The sequence below is a fragment of the Amaranthus tricolor genome, chromosome 1, assembly GCF_026212465.1.
Source record: "Amaranthus tricolor cultivar Red isolate AtriRed21 chromosome 1, ASM2621246v1, whole genome shotgun sequence".
NCBI lineage: Eukaryota > Viridiplantae > Streptophyta > Magnoliopsida > Caryophyllales > Amaranthaceae > Amaranthus > Amaranthus tricolor.
The window spans coordinates 13,859,764-13,879,025 of record NC_080047.1 but is presented as its reverse complement, the minus strand read 5'-3'; the positions used below and the strand labels follow the sequence as shown (position 1 = coordinate 13,879,025).

Sequence of the window (19,262 nt, the reverse complement as noted above, 5' to 3'; positions counted from 1 at the left end):
CGAGAACAAAAAAGGTAAAAAAAATAAATTAAATTTTGGGCCCCAATAAACCAAGCCCTGAGCCACTACTTATGGTGCTCATGTAATGAGTCAGGCCTGGTTTTGCGGTTTTTGCGACCTATATTGGGTTATTGTAGTAACTTCAAAAACCTTTACAATGCAATGGCGAGGCATGATGTGGCTGATGTTGTGTAGAGATATAAAAAGAGATCAAATCATAGTTTTTAAATCGTGCTAAAGCAATGGAATTTCTGAGAAAAAAATATTAGTATCTTGAAGAGTATCCTGCAGTTATCACCTTACAAATATATTCATATGACAAATGTAATATTATAACTATTGAAATTATTTACAAAACAATACCAAGATACTAAAGCACCACCTTACGGAGGTGTTTGGTATATACTCAATTATAGAAATGGAATGGTATTTGTTAAAGGGTGTAGTGGATTGGACTAAATTTAACTCCATTACTTTGTTAAAGTTTGTTTTGCACACCGCACACTTGAAGAAAGGGAATCACATATTAACATGTACTCGATCCTTCCTTCACAACTCCCAACACAACCATTGTCGCCAATCCACCATTACTTGGTATTGTAGTTGAAGTCTTAATAACTATGGACATTCCAAAACTAACACTACCATTGCTAGATCTAATCTTTTCATCCAATTGCATGGAATTTGATGCTAATTTCACTAATTTGCCTATTTTACCTCTTATTTTTTAAGAAATTAGGTGATGTAATCTCTCTCTGATTCTTTATTTTATCTTTGATAAGATATTTCTCAAAGTTTCACTAAGCTCAAAGCTCAATAAACAATGGAGGAAATCCAAGCTCAATTCCACCATCTTCTCCTTTCCCCTTTCATACAGCAAAGCTTAAAGCTTAATCAACAATGGTGGAATCATAATATACCATATAGGTCCACATACATTTCTATTTTAAGCTGGTTTGTTAATTTTTTTCCTCTTGTTTCTCTTTCTCCTTCATTGTAATTAGCATAATAGTGAAGATGATTGAGTAAAGGTCATGGGTGGTTGGTGAATAGATTTTGTTTCTTCAATTATGTGAAATTTGTTTCCACTTATGGATGAATGGTAACAAAGTAATGGCAACTGTTACCATCAAGATACGTAAATGGATACAATAAAACTTTTACCAAACAAAAAGTAACAGAAACAATGTTACCATTCCATTACCTGGTATATAAAAATTGCATACCAAACATGGCCTAAATCATAATCAGCAAGTCATTCGGCTCCCCCCTTGGTGATCTTGGTCTGTTCAGAAATCTGGTGTTAGTGGATCATAATTTCATTTCCTTTAACCTCCAAAGCTAAACTTGACTTTTCTAAACTTGTCAAATCTGATTGAAATAATCAATATACTTACCTTTCAACTCAATTTTTGACGAACCTAGCTAAGCGGACATGCATGAATATCTGCAAACAAATTTTAGAGTATAGGATGATAAAGACAGGGCAGTGACACACAAATTGATAACTATGTAGAATTGTGAATGTAAATGTCATGATTACCTGATTGCTGCTCTTGCTTATTATTTTCTGCTTCTATCATTTTAAGTTTGGATTCATCCAGCAAATCCTTGCAATTATAACCATTGAGGTAAATATTCAAAACCTGAAAAATTCATTGCTGTTAGTCAAAAACAATTTGGATACAAACTAAATTATCACTTTAATTTCAATTATCACTTTAATTTGGCTTTCTTCTAATAATTAAAAGTTTATTTCAAATATAACATCAAATTTCCATCATATACAACTATCAACTACAATCAAAATTTAAAGATTATAATTAGATGAGTTTCATCAATGTGATACCTAGAGGCTAGAGGTGTTCACAACAGACCCGATGATTCGACATATACTCGACTTTGTAACCATACACAATTTGACCCGACATAAAAATGGATTTACAATCATGTAAAAACTATTGTGGACACAAGACCCGATTTTGAATCGACCCGAAACACTGACCCAAAATCGATTTGATGATCGGAATGAAAGTGAGTGCTACCTTATTTCAATTATATACATAGAAGTACTTCACTACAAGCAAAACACATACAATAGAAGAATAATGTTGTTGAACTGAATGTTAATAGTCCATTAACCTGTTAAATCTATCTATGATCCTCCTTAGAGGAGTTCAAATGTGATCCTAATTGAAAACCCAAACCGGAACTAAAAGTTATCCGACACGAAACAAGTTTTTTTAGGTTTATTGAGCCGACATTATCCAAACTAAAGTTGCACCCGAATCGATTGATGACCAAAAATGATAAAACTGAATTCGATCTGCAACCGATTTCTATAACCGACACATAACTATTGACCGAGATTACCTGAACCTAATAGTGACTGAACCAAGTCGTATACGACCCAATTTATGCATGGAACCAAACTCGATCCGACTAAAACCGACTTAACCTACATTGATTTTTAGTCAAACTATTGTAAACTCAAACCGATTTTTAATCGAACTATTGTAAACTCGAACCAATTTTTAATTGAAAACAAGTGCGAACTCTAGAAAATTTAAGATTAATTTTAGTTTATCAAATCATTACTAATTTATCAAATAATTTCAGCAAGTTTATTATTAATTTAATTAATCAAATGATAAATGTTTGAAAACTATATAACATTGTAAAAAATTTTATCAATAAATAAACAAGATTCCCCAAGAGATTGACATCAATTATAAATCAATAAGCACACTACAAAAACTCTAATGTGGTAGTAACATGTCGAAGTGCAACAATACAAAAGCTTAGTGTATGATTCATAAATAGTCTATAATGATACAACATTGATTTTTTTTTAAATGATACAAATTGATTTATCCCACATTACTGGCCAAAATAAGGACAGCTCAAAGCATTGTTTATAAGTCGATGGTCTCAAATAAATGTTAAATCTATAAATCCCACATCGATTCCAAAAGTGCCCACAATATTATACATTGTTATTTGTTAATAAAGTTGAATGTCCTATATTAGCACCTTATAGTAATAATGACATGAGGACAAAATTTTTACATAGAAAATTTTTAAAAAGGCAAATGAAATGTTAGAGTACATGACATATCTTGGGGCCTCAACCATAAGTTTAAGCTTTTGGTCGAGTTGGTTCCTTGACATGGTATCAGAAGCCAGTGTGACAGGAGGTTACGGGTTCGAATCTCAACCACCCCTCATTTAAAGTGGAATATTTAGCACCGGGTATGAGGGACTGTGTTGTCCACACTTCTAGCCCAAAGGGCTCTCGTGTGAGGGGTCGTGTTAGAGTATATAACATATCTTGAGGCCTCAACCATAAACTTAAGCTTTTGGTTAAGTTGGTTCCTCGACATGAAAAATGTGGGACAAAATTTATTTTTCTATCTCTTCTCCCTTTTCATTTATAAGGGAGCACTTAGCTTTCACCTTTGTTAGCTTTTCTCTCTCATTTTATAAGAAAACACTTAGCTTTCCTTTCATTTACCAACTAATATGAGAAAATTATAGTATAATTTTTTCATCCCTTTTGTTTTATCTTTTATATGAGTAAAATGGCACTTAATTTTCATTTTGTTCTTTAAGTAATGTGGGACAAAATTTATTTTGATATTTTTCTCTTGTTTCTTTTTTTAAAAGGAAGCATTAGACTTACAGGTTGTTTCCCAAGCAATATGGGACAACATTTATTTTATGCTCTTCTCTTTTTTGATTCTATTATTGCTCTTGTTGTCTTTTGATTGACAAATTTTAAGTATAGTATTCCTAGGCTAATTTGTAACTCTAGATAAAAATAGTTCGAACTCAAAGAGAGCAAGAAATGATTTAGGATCACGAAGAGTTGTGTACTATAATGGCAAAATCTGATATCATAAGACTTAGGGAAATGTAGTATTGTTATTTTGTCCACGGACAAGTGGGAGATAAAGGAATTATATCCTTGGTCAATCTGACAATACATATTTAATACATATAGGATTAATATGGAGATATCCAATAACGTATGTTTTTGAACTAATAAGATTAAACCAAAAAATCTTAACTGTATAATCCTAAAAACGTAACACAAATTACATAAAAGGTCAACTCTAACTAGGATAATAATATTAAGATTAAAATACTCGATTACCCACAATAGTCAAACATTAGGATTTATTTAAAAATGAGATTTTTTCAAATAGGGTTTTGACCTTTTGTTATATATACGTTTGATAGTCAGAATAGAAAGCAATGACGAAGAGAAAAAAGAAAAAAAAATTGTAACTTTTGCTCTTTTCTTTCATTGTTTTCTCGGTGCTAGCACACCATTAATCTACATCTAAGTGGACTAGCTAGAGGTATCTAATTTGATATTAATCTAGGAGTCGATGCTACTTTGCAATATGCGATTCCATACAAGTCACGCATCAAAGATTGTTGATTCTTATATCTTTGTTGATTCGTATATAAGACATATATGTTTTCCTAGTCGTTTAATAATTTTTGGTGTATTGATGTATTCGGCATTTGGGCATCTATGAGTTCCTACAAAAGCTTAGTCATATAAAAATTTCCAAATTTAATACTCCATGATTTTTAGATGTACTTAGAGTGACTAGAAACACCGTTCACAAGAATGGTTAATATTATATAATTTGAATTGAAGTTTTCCATACAGGTTGCACATTTTGAGAGTTGACGATTCAATATGGACCCAAACATGTTACCATATAAACCGCTAATATCGATTTAAGGGCATGTTTAGTGTAATAGATTAAAGTAGTTGTTAGTGGTTTAACAAACTAAAAGCCTAAAACACAATGTACAAAACTGTCACTCTTCGTGTAGAGTTGCAGTTTGAGTATTTTAGGTAGCATTTAATAATTAATAGAGTGGGTAGCTATTTTATAAACACACGTCTTGTAGCGTTTCATAATAATCAGAAGTAGTTGTTTATGATTTTCTTTACATTTGTGACAAAAACTTATAGCCACAATTAAGTTGAGTTGAACAGACCCTTAGTATTTGCATATTCAGTAAAGTGGTTTATTAGTAAGAAAAAAGAAATTAAATTATTTTTTCGCGTAATGTCCTATGTAGATGTTAGTTTTTTTTTTACACAAATTCTTACTTGAGACCGTCTTTACAAAAAACGTCTCAAGTTTGGGCTAGCCCAATTTTAATTTTTTTAAAAAAATAACTAAATTTTCTAAACAATGCTTTTTAACTTCCATTTTCAGTTTTCCTTTTTCTCTTTCCTGACAAAACTACTCATCTTCCTCTCTCAAATTCCATTTGTGATTTTCAATCTCTATCTTCCTCTCTCAAACTCCAACTCCATTGTTGTTTATTTTTAATTTATCTTCTTCAATATTTGCAAAACTATCAAAGTTATATATTTATACTTCATCATTTTTGTTTTTAACGCTTTCATTTTCATTTTTTTTGGGTTGATTGTGTTATATATTAGTTGGATTTACAATTTTCTGATTTTTTTTTAAATTAAGCTTCATCAATGGTGTAAATGGTGATGTTGAAGAAAACAACAATGTCTACTGTTCGGGGGAAATTAATAAAAGCAATTGTAGTTATAACATAATATATTTGGAGTTATAACATAATATATTTGTAATTATAACATAATATATTTGGGGTTATAACCATAATATATTTGGAGTTATAATATAATATAGTTGGGTTTATAACAAAATATATAATTGCGGTTATGACGTAATAGATTGGGCTTTATAACAGTATATATTTGTGATATAATACTACAAAATTGATATTATAATAATACAAGTAAATATATTATGTTATAAAACCTCAAGTATATTAAGTTTTAATTCCAAATATATTGAGTTATAACCCCAAATATATTATGTTATAACTACAAATATATTATGTTATAACCTCAAATATATTATGTTATAACCCCAAATATATTATTTTAACCCCAAATCAAAAAAATTAGCCATAATTGTCATTTTTCACCATTGATGAACCTTAATTTAAAAAAAAAAAAATGAGAAAATTTGATTTATTACTAAATGATATTTTATTTTGCTTGGGATTAGGCTATTAATCAGAAAACTTTTCATCTTGCAGAAAGAAAGCAATTTTCTACAGTTTTTTTTAAAACAGCAATTTAAAAACAACAATTTTTTTTTGAATTAAATATTTACTAAAAAAGGAAAGTGGGTTGGACTCTTGAGAGCCGTCTTTAGAAAAGACGGTCTCTCAAGTGAGAGCCTACTTTTTTTTAAAAAGGATTTCAGTTTTTTGAAAGGATGTATATGTTAGTATGTTACCAAAGGAAACAAGTTTTCCTCAATTAATATCCCAATTTCCAATATTTAGGGCATACTTGGATCGGGTGTAAATATTTAAAGGGAAATAAAGTCAAACTAATAAAATGAAAGCAAATAAGATAGTTATAAAGAAGGTAAAATGAGCATAATGAAGGAAAAAGAAGATGACTTTCCTTATTATAGAGGTAATATATTGCCCCACCCACCCTGGGATAAATATTTACCCCATAAAATTAAGAGCTCCTTTCACTTTTATTACTTTGTAACCACTTTTCCACATCTATGACAATTAAATTTCACTGATTTTTCATTTGTCAACTTCATTTTCTTACTTTGATTTTTTTCACCACTTAAATATTAACGCCCAATCCAAACATGCCCTTAAAGGGAAGATCTTCTAGTAATTTTGAATAAAAATACAACAAAAAGGTTAAAGTTTACTCTACTTTCAAAGGCAAATGAAAAGGGTGGCAGTAAAAGAAAACCTCGTAATAAATTAACACTTATTAATATAACTATTTGAGGATATAATGTGGCCCCAATTTCAAAATAGGTTAAATTGAGTCAAGCATTATTGGCACAGGCACAGCTCAATTCATTGAGAAATAAAGTTTGATGTTTGTCTCTTCCTACAAGATTCTATAATCTACTCAAGTATTATTATAGTATTCATTTGCCTTTTAATGATGTAAACAGTCTAAAAACAGGAGGATTTCCAAAAGCCGCCTTCATCCCCACACCCCACTTTATATGTGTGCATGTTAGCTTTAATATCTAGGGTTTATCTAAACCCCATAAATTAATAAACTCATAAAATTAGCTTGATATACTTGAAGTATTTTATATACAATATACAGCAACTCATCCTTAAATCAAAACAGCAATCTCTTCATTCTTCAACAGTAGAAGATGAGAGGAAAGAAAATTGAGCCCCCAATTCTCAAAGCACACCCAATTTTCTCTCTCCTCCAAGACGAAGATCAGAGATGATGAGTTCATGTAATAAGAAAGAGAAGAGAAAGAGTATTACGGTAGTACCTGATCGAAGTTAACAGTGACATTTCCATTAATTTGATTACCAGATCCGTTGTGATTGCAGCCGGAGTTACAATGGAAAATTTGATGGTGGAAATGAGGAGGTAGAACATAGCCTTGATGATGGTGGTAGTGGGACGACGTAGGAACAACTGTCGCCATGTTTCTGACGAAACAAAGGGAGTAATGACAGAGAGAATGGAGAAGAAGAACAGGAAAAAAAATCAGAGAAAAGGAATTGTGGAAAGGTGTGAGAGCCGATTGAAATTTTATTGGTTTGAATTCCGATTTTCACGCCGTATCTTCTCTCTTGTTTTCTTTACCCTTTTCGCACCATATTTAAATAATCGGGTTTTAGTGCCGGTTGCAAGCTGGCACGATGTGTCACTCTCTTCCGACCGCAAGATGTGAATTCCAATTTTCAATCACAAATTGTTGTCCGACTATTATATATTTTTTAAAATATTATAAATAGATATTAAAAATAATGTAAGTAGACATTTAAAATATTAAAAGTATGCATTAAGGATACGGTAATTAAGGATGAAAAATAATGTAATTATGCTTTAAAAATACGATATCTAGACATCAATCTTTTAATGGACTGCGCTTGAAATTTATCTCTCAAAGAGACGGTCTCTTAAAAAATTAGCTGATTTTCAATTGGTCATTTTTTTTAACTTGAAAAAATGTTTTTTTTAAAACTATTTTATACCTTTTTCATTTTTTAATGAAGTTCTTACCATAAATGTTAACAAGAATTAATAAAATAAAATCTTTAATATAGTGAATAAATTTGATAGAGAAAAAGTGGAGACTATAAATATTAAAAAAATATTAAATAAAAGTTAGTGAAAAAAATGTGGAGACCACAACTAGTAAAAAAATACTTTTATAAAGTTATTAAAAAAATGTATAAAAATATTATAATAAATTTAGTGAAAGATATGTAGAGGTCATAAACATTCTTCTCCATTTATTTAATATCATTTTAATTTGTAAATCCAGATTCTTCATGTCATTTTTAACTACCGTCTTCTAAGCCATATTTGGTCTTTCTCGCCCTCTTCTTAATCTTCTCGAGCTTCGACTTTCCAACTTTCTCACTAGTTTTCTAATTCAACGTCTTTACATGTGTCCAAACCATCTTAAAGAATATTTTCTCACTTTTTCCTCAATATTTGCAACTCTTAAACCATTCTTATACTTTCGTTTCGAATTCTATCTTTTAAGGTATGTCTAATCATTCATCAAAACATTTGCATTTCTACTACTTTAATCTTTCTACTATAAGACTTTTGAAAAGCCGAACATTTTGATCCATATACTAGTGCTGGTCTAATGGCCGATCAATTAAACTTTCCCTTTAAGCTTAAGGACATTCACATAATACATTCTTGTAGTTGTTCTCCATTTTTGCTACCCACCATTAATTCTATGGGTTACATTTTATTAGATGTCCGCACCCACTAGTTTGAAATATGGACTCTTAACTATTTGAAGTAATTTATTTCTCTTTTAGTTGTACAGTGCCTCTGATCTTAGTATTTCGTTTGTGCTAAGGTTACACTCTATGTACTCTGTCTAGTTCGACTTAATTTGAAACCTTGTGACTCTAATTCTTGTTTTTATTATTATAACTTAGCATTCACCCTCTTTCTATTCTCATCTATCAAAACAATGTCATCAACAAACAACATGCACCTAGAAATGTCTCCTAGTATCGATCTACTTATCTCATCAAGGAACGTTGGAAAAAAAAAAAAAAAAAGCTCAGAGCCAAGCCTTGATCAAGACCAATTGTGATTGAAAAATCCTATTTTGCCCCTCCAAATGTACGTTCTTTTTCATTTTTACTTCTCGATGTACATCTCACACTATATCAATGTATTTCATGAGAATACCCTTCTTTGTCATTGTCCACTAAAGTACTTATATTGATACCTTATAATATACTGTTTCAAAATCAATAAAAACCATGTGCAAGTCTCTTTTTCCAATTCTATAATACTCCAACATTTATCTCATAATTAAGATAAATTGCTTCCAAGAGCATAAATCTGATTAATTGTCATATATATATATATATATATATATATATATATATATATATATATATATATATATATATATATGGATATGGATTGTGTATCTCCTTATACGTGTATCTATCGTTATAGTGACTCATTAATGAACTAGCTACTCGATTTAGCTTGACTGCTTTTGTTCTTCTCCCATTGTCTTAGTTGTACATGATACATGCTACAACTTGGATTACTGTGTTGGTTGACTGGCTTTACTTTATGAATTTGACGGCCATTTGGCAATACCCAAATAAGACTTGGAAATGCCTTCCTCATAACCATTTCAGGGACGATTTCCTTATGTTTCCTCATATAAATACGTCTAACAGCCGGAACACGAAATCTCCTTGTACGCTTCAAACATTTCATGAACTCCTTCCCAACCATGCCAGGAATACTAACCATAGAATGCTTCTCATTAGCCACCTCTTTTAAACCAACATCTTCTTCTGCCTTCATGGGAGTATCATTTTCATATGATCTAGAATGTTCCATTCTCTCCATCTGTACGACATCAGGGTAATTATGCATTTCAGTATCAACAACTTCCTTTTCGGCCTGCTTATCTTTCTCACAGGTACAGTGGTAGTATATATTTATTACCTGTAAATAAATCATATTTTAGTACATAATATATATTTTCATTTTGCATTCGATAATAGAAGTAATCGATTACTTCTGGTTCAGGATCATGTCCCATAATTCATGATAAAAGTTCTTATCACATAATTTAGTCAATAATACATTCTGTAGTCATAAAATACAAGGAAAATAAATTAATCAATTAAAAAAAATACAATCTGATTAAGATTTGTATATAATATAATATTTTAATAAACGTGTTACCTGATGATATTAATGTGTGCTTTATGATTTGAGCATTTCGTGAATGGTGAAACCTGTAAGAATTAGGCATGAATATAATCAGATTGAAATGAAAAAAACATGTATTTTTATAATTATTATATATATATATGTTGGATAACATACCTTAGCTTAGTTAAGCTCTAACGTGGGAGGCCAACCACTGAGCATACTGTCACTTGCAGAGTCAGATCAGATTTTGGTGTATCAGAAATGTGGAACAAGAAAACCTAGCTGCATACATAGTTCCGCACAAGTCATATATAGTAATAAAAAGGGGAATCTATTAAATTATTGGCAATTGCCAATAGGTATGTTGGAAAAATAATACATATCTAATCCCACGTCAAAAAATTAAAAAGATTAATAAATAAATAAGCTTGATAGGTTACCTCTCCTTTTATCATTTGGTTTTAGAATGGAACTTAATTGAACTCGTGTACAGTCTACTCTTATGGCAAACTTAAATCATCATTTTACCATGAGATATAAAACTAGTAATTCCAACAAATAGAATTGTCTAATGTGTAAAATCAATTTTTTTTCTTTGTCCTTCTTTGTACAAAATAAATAAGATGGTCATTTGATATCATATCAAGGTCAACTTAACAACCAAAGTTACGAGTTTAAATCTAACACCTTATGCCTTTACCTCATTCTTTCACGAAACGATCCATAATCATTCCTCCCTTTTGTTTTCGTCCATATGGTATAATTAGAAATACGCAAATGCAATGATATATACACATTTACATGTAAACATGGCATTGATCACATTCATTCAGTGTTACATGAGTCGCTAATCTCTCTATGAATCGCGAATGGAAAAAAGCGAATTTTAGTTGGTTCTGGGCTATTTTTAGTCCATTATGAGCGAATCTCGAATTGAGACATGCGAGTTAACAAGCAAATCATGTGACGCTGCATTCAATATCAAAATGGAAAAAAATAGGAAGTAGAGATGAATTGAAAATATGCCTGGTGGACGTTGATAATAATGTCTCCAGATTTTTGTTCACCAGATTCATTGTAATTATTGCCAGTATTCAAAACGATATGTGGCTGAGGATATTGATTTTGGAGATCAGGGAAGCCAAATGCACCAGACATGCCTGCAATGATATATATTACTTTAGTTGCAAGTATTTCAGAATGAAGATAATAAATTATACTGCGCAGTATTATTTAGTAACAATTAAAAATTCAAATACATGAAAAGAAAAGTGAAAAAGGATCCCCATTTTACCTGAAATCAAAATTTATTTCCAGCCATGCAACCAGATTATTGAGGATGCTTCACATTCATGATCCATCATTAAAAGTGAAAACCCTGCAGTTTTTACTCTGTAGTTTTCTTTTCTAGGGTTTATGAAGTAAATATCAATTGTTCATTGCCTTTTTTTAGTAATATATACCTGCATAATATATTAGTCACATTTATGGAAAATTAAAGCATACGGTACCCTATTAATTCTACTGCACATTAAATGGTGAGAATACAAACATAAGTTCTATGGTGGATCCAGAGATTAAAAAAAAATAATGTCAAATAACAATCAATAAAGTTTTAATTAATACTATTGTCGAAGTTTTAATTAATACTATTGTCGTTTTCATATTTTAAAAGCGACACACAGTGTCATTAATTTTTAGAATACCTTTCCATTCCAAAATGGAAAACAATAATAATACAATTATTGTTCAATTTTTTCAGTCGTTTCCAATATTTTTTACCTATTATTTTGTCCAAATCTAAGCAAAAAAATATACCCAGTTGCAAAAAGATTAATTAATGATTTAATATCCAAATTTAAGCAAACCATACCAAATTGCACAAACAATCAAAACAAACAATTCAATTCATAAAACAACAAATACGATTACAACAATCAAAAGGACATTAATTAAAGGAAAATTACATCTAAAAGGCCAAAATTTTTAGCCCATCTGCAAATAAAGAGTCAACTTTAATTTATTCTACAAAGGGCTAACATTTGATGTCTATTTGCAAAGAAAGGGCTAAATGTCTGGCAACCAGAAAAACACTTATTTTTTTCAGTTAACCAGTTATTGTTGTCATTTACTCCTTATTTCGAAACAATTAATTTTTAGGAAAAATTATCCAGAATAATACAACCTTTTATTGATTTTTCTATAATAATCTCAACTAATGATTAATCATGAATAATCTCAAGTATGAGATCATCTAACTTGTAACATTGTTAGTACTGTTTTAACCTGCTATTGTAGGTCATTTTACCATTGAAAACACCATCTTCTTAATCTCTTTTGGTTCTCCATTAAAACCAATATATAGAGTTTTTAAAATCACTTTTTGCCCATGTATTTTCTCTCTCTTATCTTTTAATAAACAACCTATGTCTCTCTACAGCCATGAAAGGCAAAACTTCTTCCCATTAAAATCTAATAATACTCTCTTCTATGTTCATGTCCATTAACTTAATACTTTTTGGATTTCAAGTCACTATTGAAGGCCAACATTCATTTTACTCTCATTGATGGACGAGTACAAATCAGTAGCAGACATGTCCTCAACAAGTGAGGAACTAAAATAAAATTTAGTCGTTAGTTTGTAATTGAGATAAGTAAATGCAACTTATTTTTTTTAATTATATGAAATTTACTTTAATGTAGAAATAAATGGAGAAAAAAGATTTAATATTTGTTTGCCGATTACAGGTAACTCAACACTATTACAGGACAACTAACCAAAACTTGAGTTTATTTATGGTTAATTAATACTTAGGATTATTGTAGAAAAATTATAAAAAGGTTGGATTATTCTTGGAAATTTTTTCTAATTTTTATTCATCTAAGTTCAACCTCTCTCATGCAATTGTACTCATCAGCCCATTTTCTTACAATCAAATTCTCACGCTATTCAATGGCGACTTTATTTTCGGGGCTTGAGGACCTCTCACGAAGTTCATCTTCCACGATTTGCTCTTTGCTTTTGTCAAAACATCTTTAGTGCACAAGTAAGAGTTTCTTTTTAATTGTTAAATTATCCAATGCAATGTTTATTAAAATTAATCTAGAAAAATCTAGGACTTTAACAGAAATATCTAGATATTAGTAAAGAATGAAAAAGATAAATTTAGCTAGGAAGAATCTAGACAAATGTAGTGTAATAATATCCAAAATGTTAAAAGACATTCACCTACTATAAATAGGGAATGTATAGTTGACGTTAGAATGGCAAGTAAAAAAAAATCAATCAATAAAGTACTACTTGTTCAATTGCAATACTACTCCTCATTATATAATTTCCTTACATATAAAATCAATATTTCCTACATTTAGTATTAGAGCTGTAAGCATACCCAACTAAAAAAATAAAAACGCCATAATTTTATAAACCTTGTTAAAAAATACCCAATGGCCAATAACATTGCAAATTTTCCAAACCAATTTTTGGGGGAGAAAATTACGATTTTTGGAAGATAAAAATGAAGACATTATTAAAATCACATGGTTTATGGAAATACGTAGATGAAGGGTACCAAGAGTATTAAGATGAAAGCAGTTTGAGTGATTCACAAAAGAAAAAGCTGGAGACAAAAAGAATGAAGGATGCCAAGGCGTTATATTTAATACAAAATGCACTTGCGGATTCGATTTTTCCAAGAATATTAAGGGCCGATATAGCAGAGGCATGGGAGATATTACAACAAGAGTTTCAAGGAGATAGCAAGGTCAGAAGTATTAAACTTCAATCTTTAAGAGGTGATTTTGAAAATTTTAAAATGAAAAAAGGCAAATTAATGAAAGATTATTCAAGGGTAACAGAAATTGTATATCAAATGAAATCATACGGAGAAAATATATCTGATGAAAAAATTGTTAAGAAAATATTGTTAACATTAACTGAAAATATGATGATATTGTGGCCATATATAATTGAAGAAACAAAAGACTTATTAAAATATTCAGTCGAACAACTTATGAGATCTTTGGAATCCCATGAACAAAGAAAAAATAGAGACAATGATGAGGTAATTGAAGAGACAGCTCTTCAAGCAAAAATTAATATGAAGTACAAAAATAATGAAAATGGAGAAGAAAAGACAATGGAAAATAAAAGTTCAGAAACTGAAATGTTTTTGTGAAATTTGTAAGCATACTAACCATGTTAGTGGAGAATGTTATTTCAAAGGAAAACCACAATGTCGGGTGTGCAAGTGGTTCGGTCATATCGGGAAAAATTGTAGGAGTAAGAAAAATGAAAAAATTGCACAATTTGATGAAGAAAACAATGATGAGACAATATTTTGAATTTTGCTAATGGCAAGGACATTAGCGAAGATGGTTGGTAACATGAGCACCAATAACTAAAAATTTCGAAGAAAATATATATATATATATATATATATATATATATATATATATATATATATATATATATATATATATATATATATATATATATATATATATATATATATATATATATATATATATATTGGAAAATGACTGGTGACATGAGCATAGTCCACTAGAAGAAATGCTACGATGTATAGCAGTTTGAAGACGGTTGGTAACAAGAGTACAGGCAAATAAATGTAAGAAGAAAAATGTATTTTGATAACAAGTGTCAATTAACGACAAGGGCGCCAGAAAAGAAAATTCAAGCTACGAGATCGACAAGTGTTATTAACATGTGCATCAGCAAAATCTTGTACTTTTTTGTACAAGATTTTTTAGATTAGTGGGAGTATTAAAAGTAATCTAGAAAAATCTATGACTTTAATAGAAATATCTAGATATTAGTAAAGAATAAAAAAGATAAATCTAGCTAGGAAGAATCTAGAGAAATGTAGTGTAATAATATCCATAATGTTAAGACATTCACCTACTATAAATAGGTGATGCATAGTTGATGTAAGAATGACAAGTAAAAAAAAAAAATCAATCAACAAAGTACTACTTGTTCAATTACAATACTACTCCCCATTCTATAATTTCCTTGCATATAAAATCAATAGTTCCTAAAATGTTGGTTTAAAGTAGGCATGGCCACGGTCCGGTTTCGTTCCGGTTCCACCCGGTTCCGGTTCCATTTGGAACCTGTCGCGAACAGTTCCGGTTCCGGTTCCGGGCGGTTCATGAGGCGGTTCCGGCGGTTCCAACTCACGGGACGGGCGGGTCGGACCATCGGTTCCATTTTAATTTTTTCTTTAAATTTTTGTATAATAAAAAAATACTATAATATCGCGGACGTACCTTTGATGATTACTTGTAGGCATGGCCACGGGGCGGGTTACCCGGAACCGAACCGGTCCCGAACCGCTTGGAACCGGATCCGGAACCGGAACCGTTTGCGACAAGTTCCGAACCGCGAAACCGTGAAACCGCCGGAAAAAAATTGCCGGAACCGTGAAACCGCCGGAAAAAACCGTCGTGAACCGGGTAAAAAAACCCGCGGTTTGGAACCGGTTCTGGAACCGGTCCGGTTGAACCGGCTAAACGGTTCCGTGGAACCGGAATCGGAACCGGAACCGGGACCGGTCCGGTTGAACCGGCCCACCGGTTCCATGGAACCGGTTCGCCAAAAAACTAGCCGTTTGTTACCGTTTATAGCCGTTGGGATATACTCTATATATACTCATCTCTTTCAATCATTTTCATTCACAACTCATCTCTTCTCCTACTCTCTCTACTTAATTCTTTAATTACGCAATTATTCTCTTAATTACATAATTAGTCTTCTAATTATTTCTTAATTTAGTTAGTTACATAATTAATTATTTATTTATTTCTTAATTCTATATTTCTATTATTACTTCAATATTATCAATCATGTCTTCATTTTTGAAAAAAGCCACAAAAAAAGTTACTAAAGTGGCAAAATCATTAGGAGGTTCCAGTTCCTCCAAAAGAAAGGCCACTTCTACTCCGTCGGTATCAACAACACCCTCCATTAGTAATTATAATTATGAACATAATTATCCGGAAGGGTACGACCCGGAGTTACATAATTATGCAGAAGAAGTGGAAAGAGATATACAAATTGATGAAGAAGAGGAACCAACGACCCCAATTGGGATAAATATATCTCGACAGTCATCAACAAGATCACATGAAGAACAAGGAGAACAACAACAACAAAGACAAGCTCGTGGTAAACGAGTCAATTTCCAAACTATCGGTTAGTTTTATAATTTTATTCTTCAAATTAATTAAACTTTAAATTATTTATTTATTTAATTATAGTTTTATAATTTTAAATTATTTATTTAGATGAAGATGAACCAGTAAGACAACCTTTTCCGGCAATGCCACCTCCTAGTGGTAGAGCTGTTTCACATGTGTGGTCGTATTTCACAAAAGAACCAACTGAGAATCCAGATATTTTCTTATGCACTTGTCAAATTTGTGAAAGTCAAGGAGTAAAGCCCTTAGTTTCATACAGTTTCACCAGAGGTAAATACTTTTTAAGTTTTTTATACATACATAATACATTCATACATTATATATTCATATTTTATAAACATTTATTTATTGTGTTTTGTGAATACGTGTTAGGTGGTGGAACGGGATCTTTTAACAAACATTTGGCAAAGAAGCATGGAATCACAAAAGAAACTCATGCAGCAAGCGGCAGCGGGACCACAAGTGGAAGCCGACAGACACAATGGGACATTCCCAACACAGGTATGCCTTTTAGATATAATCGTAATGACATGATTGATGAATTTTCTAGGTATGTAATTTCTGATGAATTGCCTTTTAACCACGGTGAAAGTAGGGCATACGAGCGTCTCACTAGACAACAATTGCAACCACAATATAGAGCAATCCCTAGGAGCACTCTTAAAAGACGCACAATTAAATTATACAAATCAATGCGCTATGAATTAGTTGAAATGTTTAAATCGTTTAATGGTAGGGTTAGCATAACAACTGACATTTGGTCTGCTCCCCCACATTTAGAACCTTATATGTGTGTAACAGCACACTGGATAGATCGAAATTGGATTACTCAAAAAAGAATAATTGCTTTTGAGACAATGCCAGAAAGACATACCGGTGAAAACATAAAATATAGATTAGTAGAGATATGTAGAGAATGGAACTTATTAGATAAAATATTTTGTTGTTCAACTGATAATGCAACCGCAAACATTAAATGTATAGAACTTTTGTTTAACGAACCTGCCTTTAGTTTAATCCTTGGGGGTAGCTTATTACACATACGTTGTTGTGTGCATATAGTTAACTTATCTTGTCAAGTAGGCATAAAACAATTAAGTGAATTATTAGAACCAATTAGGGATATAGTGAAATGGCTTAGGATCGGAAAGATAAAAAGAAGATATAAACAATTATGTGACCAATACCAACTTAAAAAAGTGTATTGGTCATTAGATACTCCTACACGTTGGGGCTCAACCAACGATTTATTAAGAAAGGCGATTGCTTATCGCCCAGTAATAACACAAATATATAGTGAGTATACAGATAGTTTCATAGCTGATGAAACTTGGGAATTAGCAATAGGTGTACATAACATATTAGAAGCGTATGACCACGCGACTAAGATTTTTTCTTATGTTTATGAACCGAACGTTCACTTAGTAATAAGTGAATGTATTACTATTTTTTATCATCTACTTAAACATACACATGAAGATACTAACCCACAATTAAGGCCGATTCTTGCAGATATGATGGAAAAATGGAAATCATATTTTACCGATTTTCCTTATATTTATGGAATCGCAACCATTTTGGACCCACGTTTTAAAACTGAGGTCCTAACTAAAGTAATAGGATTTTATTATCAATCGTTAGATCGCCCGTCTTCTGATGTACAATATTATGTAGGAACATGTAAAAAATATTTAGCTGAACTGTATGATTTTTACGCTAGTGTATATAACCCGAAACGCGATATGTCTAGGCGTGCTAGCGTTTCGGCTCGTCCCACTTTCTATAATTCAGTAATAGCTAACATAATGACTCAAGATGATAGTTTTGTAGGATCTTCTTCTTCCTCGACCACATATTTAGAACTAGATAGTTATCTTAAACACCACTTTGAAATAGACCCAAGTGTCTATAATATTTTGGAGTGGTGGAAAGAAAAATCTGTTAAATTTCCCATTTTATCGTTGTCTTAAACACCACTTTGAAATGGACTTGAACCTAGTACCCAAATGAATACTAAGTTGTTGAGTGTTGAGTGTTGATTCATCGTTGTCGCTTGTCGGATTGATCCTATTCGTCTTCGTCATCATCATGTGGTTGATTAGATGCTTCCGCTGACTCTCCTCCTGACGATGATGAAGTTGTATCCATCATCATCCATGGATCATCATCGTCGTCTTGATCATCATCGTTTCTTAGTCCTTGTGTTCGAATCTCAGCTTGATCCCAATCTTTCATCCAAAACTCTTCTACCTGCACTAAAAGCAGACTCCGACGCAATAGTTGACGCGGGAATTGCAAGGACATCCTTTGCAATTCTCGATAAAATGGGAAATTTAACAGATTTTTCTTTCCACCACTCCAAAATATTATAGACACTTGGGTCTATTTCAAAGTGGTGTTTAAGATAACTATCTAGTTCTAAATATGTGGTCGAGGAAGAAGAAGATCCTACAAAACTATCATCTTGAGTCATTATGTTAGCTATTACTGAATTATAGAAAGTGGGACGAGCCGAAACGCTAGCACGCCTAGACATATCGCGTTTCGGGTTATATACACTAGCGTAAAAATCATACAGTTCAGCTAAATATTTTTTACATGTTCCTACATAATATTGTACATCAGAAGACGGGCGATCTAACGATTGATAATAAAATCCTATTACTTTAGTTAGGACCTCAGTTTTAAAACGTGGGTCCAAAATGGTTGCGATTCCATAAATATAAGGAAAATCGGTAAAATATGATTTCCATTTTTCCATCATATCTGCAAGAATCGGCCTTAATTG

At 31.5% G+C, this 19,262-nt stretch overlaps 1 protein-coding gene and 1 long non-coding RNA gene across 3 annotated transcripts; both read right to left on the bottom strand.

Moving 5' to 3' along the window:
* Window positions 1–9,460: 9,460 nt before the first annotated feature.
* Window positions 9,461–10,540, bottom strand: LOC130815325 (uncharacterized). 2 transcript variants are annotated; one of them, XM_057681768.1, is made up of 3 exons: window positions 10,427–10,540; window positions 10,283–10,335; window positions 9,461–9,940 (listed from the first exon to the last, which is right to left on the bottom strand). In XM_057681768.1, the coding sequence occupies exon 3, from the start codon at window positions 9,938–9,940 to the stop codon at window positions 9,548–9,550; it is 393 nt and encodes a 130-aa protein (XP_057537751.1). In that variant the 5' UTR covers window positions 10,283–10,335; window positions 10,427–10,540; the 3' UTR covers window positions 9,461–9,547. The 2 variants fall into 2 exon arrangements, with proteins under 2 accessions (XP_057537751.1, XP_057537741.1); XM_057681758.1 differs by having other exon boundaries at window positions 9,463–10,039.
* A 741-nt stretch (window positions 10,541–11,281) lies between these two features.
* On the bottom strand, window positions 11,282–15,676 carry LOC130815337 (uncharacterized). The gene is made up of 3 exons (XR_009042560.1): window positions 15,545–15,676; window positions 11,547–11,715; window positions 11,282–11,412 (listed from the first exon to the last, which is right to left on the bottom strand). It is a non-coding gene; the product is annotated as an uncharacterized LOC130815337 (long non-coding RNA).
* Window positions 15,677–19,262: the final 3,586 nt, after the last annotated feature.